General features: G+C 37.3%; 1 protein-coding gene across 1 annotated transcript in view; it reads right to left on the reverse strand.

The window, feature by feature from the left end:
• Positions 1 to 2,500, reverse strand: part of LOC122256467 (sulfotransferase 1C4) — a 5,895-nt gene that overhangs the window by 2,396 nt on the left and 999 nt on the right. Inside the window, exons 2-3 of the mRNA XM_043021190.2 lie at positions 2,336 to 2,500; positions 924 to 1,067 (exon numbers count right to left, since the gene is read on the reverse strand). The exon at positions 2,336 to 2,500 is cut by the window's right edge and continues 3 nt beyond it. Of these exons, the coding sequence (XP_042877124.2) occupies positions 924 to 1,067; positions 2,336 to 2,499 (308 nt within the window). The 5' untranslated portion in view covers position 2,500. The remainder of the gene's footprint in view (positions 1 to 923; positions 1,068 to 2,335) is intronic.

Below are 2,500 nucleotides of genomic sequence, written 5' to 3' on the forward strand. Positions count from 1 at the left end.
TCGAAACGGAAACGGGGAAAGTGAAATACCGAGGCGCGACATTTTGTTTGTTTTGATGGGGAGATGAGGCGAGTTTTGACATCTTTGAGATCTAAGATGGCTTCTGAAGCGGATTTCATTTCATCAATGAGATTTTGTTTATTCACACAGGCATATCTATCTATATATCTATATATCTATATCTATCTATCTATCTATCTATCTATATATATATATATATATATATATATATATATATATATATATCCACCATGCTCTCCCTTGATTTTTATATTCCTATAAGAGAAACTTGTTTGAAATCAAATTTGTTACGTCGAATACCGGACACAAACAGACAAAATTTCCCAACGAAATTATATATGCACAAATTATAATCTCAGACACAAATAAACCTATGAAATGAAAATAGTAAATTCAATAAAGGGAGAAATAAATACTGACTTGAAAAACACTTAACACCGAATATACACAGATCAAAACATCAGATAAAAATAAATCAACTTAAGTAAACTTTAGTAAAGATAAAAAATAAAATGAGAAAGGAAAAATACCGTAAAGAATTATATCAAGAAAAAAAACAAGAAAAAGATAAAGATAGAGAGAAATAATCCCACAAAGAAATAAAATAATGAAAAAACAAGCAAAAGAAAGAAAAAAAAAAGAAATAAAGAAATAAAACCACGAAAAAACAAGCAAAACAGAGAAAAAGAGAAAGAAAAAAAGAAACAAATAAGTAAAACAAAGAAAGAGACAATAAAAATAAAGAAAACAAGAAAAACAAAGCAAAAAAAGAGAAATAAAAAATAAAAAAGAAACAAACCCTCACCTAAAAAAAAATAATAATAAAAAAAAAAAAGATAAATCAATCAATAAAGCAAAAGAGATATAAAAAAAATTCCCTTGACTGGGAAACCACTTCGTACTCGATGAAAGGGACCCTGGCGTCGAGGGGGACCTTGGAGGCGGTGTCGACGTCGACTTGGTTCCTCATCGTCCACACAATCTCCTGCGTCCACGTCGTCCCGCTCCTCGGAAACGTCATCACCAGCACGTCGTCATCCTGAAACCTGGCGTCGTGAGGCCGTAGAGTTATCTGAGGTTCTTTGAGATTTCTGTGATTTGTATTTTTTATTTATTTATCTATTATTTTTTTTGTTGTCTGGTATTTTTTTGTGGGGTTATTTTTTTAAGTTCTTTGTTTGGTATTTTCTATTTTATTTTTGTTCTGATTTTCTCTCTCTTTCTATCTATCATTCGATGTCTTACTCTCTCTATATATATCTTTCTTTCTCTCTCTCTCTCTCTCACATTCATTCATTCTCTCTCTCTCTCTCTCACTCACTCACTCACTCACTCATTCACTCACTCTCTCTCTCACTCACTCTCTCACTCTTTCTCTCTCTCTCTCACTCTTTTGTCTCACTCTCTCTCTCTTTCTCACTCACTCTCTTTCTCTCTCTCTCTCTCTCTCTCTCTCTCTCTCTCTCTCTCTCTCTCTCTCTCTCTCACTCATTCACTCACTCACTCACTCTCTCTCTCACTCACTCTCACTCTTTCTCTCTCTCTCTCACTCTCTTTCTCACTCACTCTCTCTCTCTCTCTCTCTCTCTCTCTCTCTCTCTCTCACTCATTCACTCACTCACTCACTCTCTCTCTCACTCACTCTCACTCTTTCTCTCTCTCTCTCTCTCTCTTTCTCACTCACTCTCTCTCTCTCTCTCTCTCTCTCTGATCTCAGGAGCGGATTTATCATGGTGAGGGTGACAAATTATCGTTTTATATCGCTCTCCTGAAATGTAAACACTTGTCTTTGTATTCTTGTGATTAATCCACCTCATACACTGTATATATTTCAATCTGTCAATTCAGCTGTATCTGTTTGTAATAAATATGTCAGCAGGAAGAGGGACTAAGATAGGGATGAGTATAACTTATTTTACCTCAGCTTTTTGAGATGTAATCACTTCTTTCAATAAACTTGTCAAAGTGGATGTATCTCTCTTTCTTCCTTTCTTTTTTTCTTTCTCTCTCTCTCTCTTTCTCTCTCTCGCTCTTTCTCTCTCTCTCTCTCTCTCTCTCTCTCTCTCTCTCTCTCTCTCTCTCTCTCGCTCTCTCTCTCTCTCTCTCTCTCTCTCTCTCTCTCTCTCTCTCTCTCTCTCTCTCTCTCTCTCTCTCTCTCTCTCTCTCTCTACACCAACTTTAGTTTGTGCAGTTAATGTTGACCCATTTTGCTTTTTTTTTTTAAATCCTTCTTTCTTTCCGTCTATTTTGTATAGCTTTATCACTTAGATCTCTACGTCTACCTATTTACCGAAAAAGGCGTCAAATGACTCACTCGTAGTTGAAGTACTGCTTCGCGAAACGGGCGTAGTGGGCGGGCATGGTGTGGCGCCCCTCCACGTCCACCAAACCGCCACTGAATCCGAGGAACTTCGCCTTCAGCTTCGTCTGCGCCTCCTCCGGGAGGGGTGTCAGGGCGTAGGGAAACTCCGAGTCCATG

The sequence above is a fragment of the Penaeus japonicus genome, unplaced genomic scaffold (assembly GCF_977035675.1).
Source record: "Penaeus japonicus unplaced genomic scaffold, GWHDUDI00000001_assembly GWHDUDI00000012, whole genome shotgun sequence".
NCBI lineage: Eukaryota > Metazoa > Arthropoda > Malacostraca > Decapoda > Penaeidae > Penaeus > Penaeus japonicus.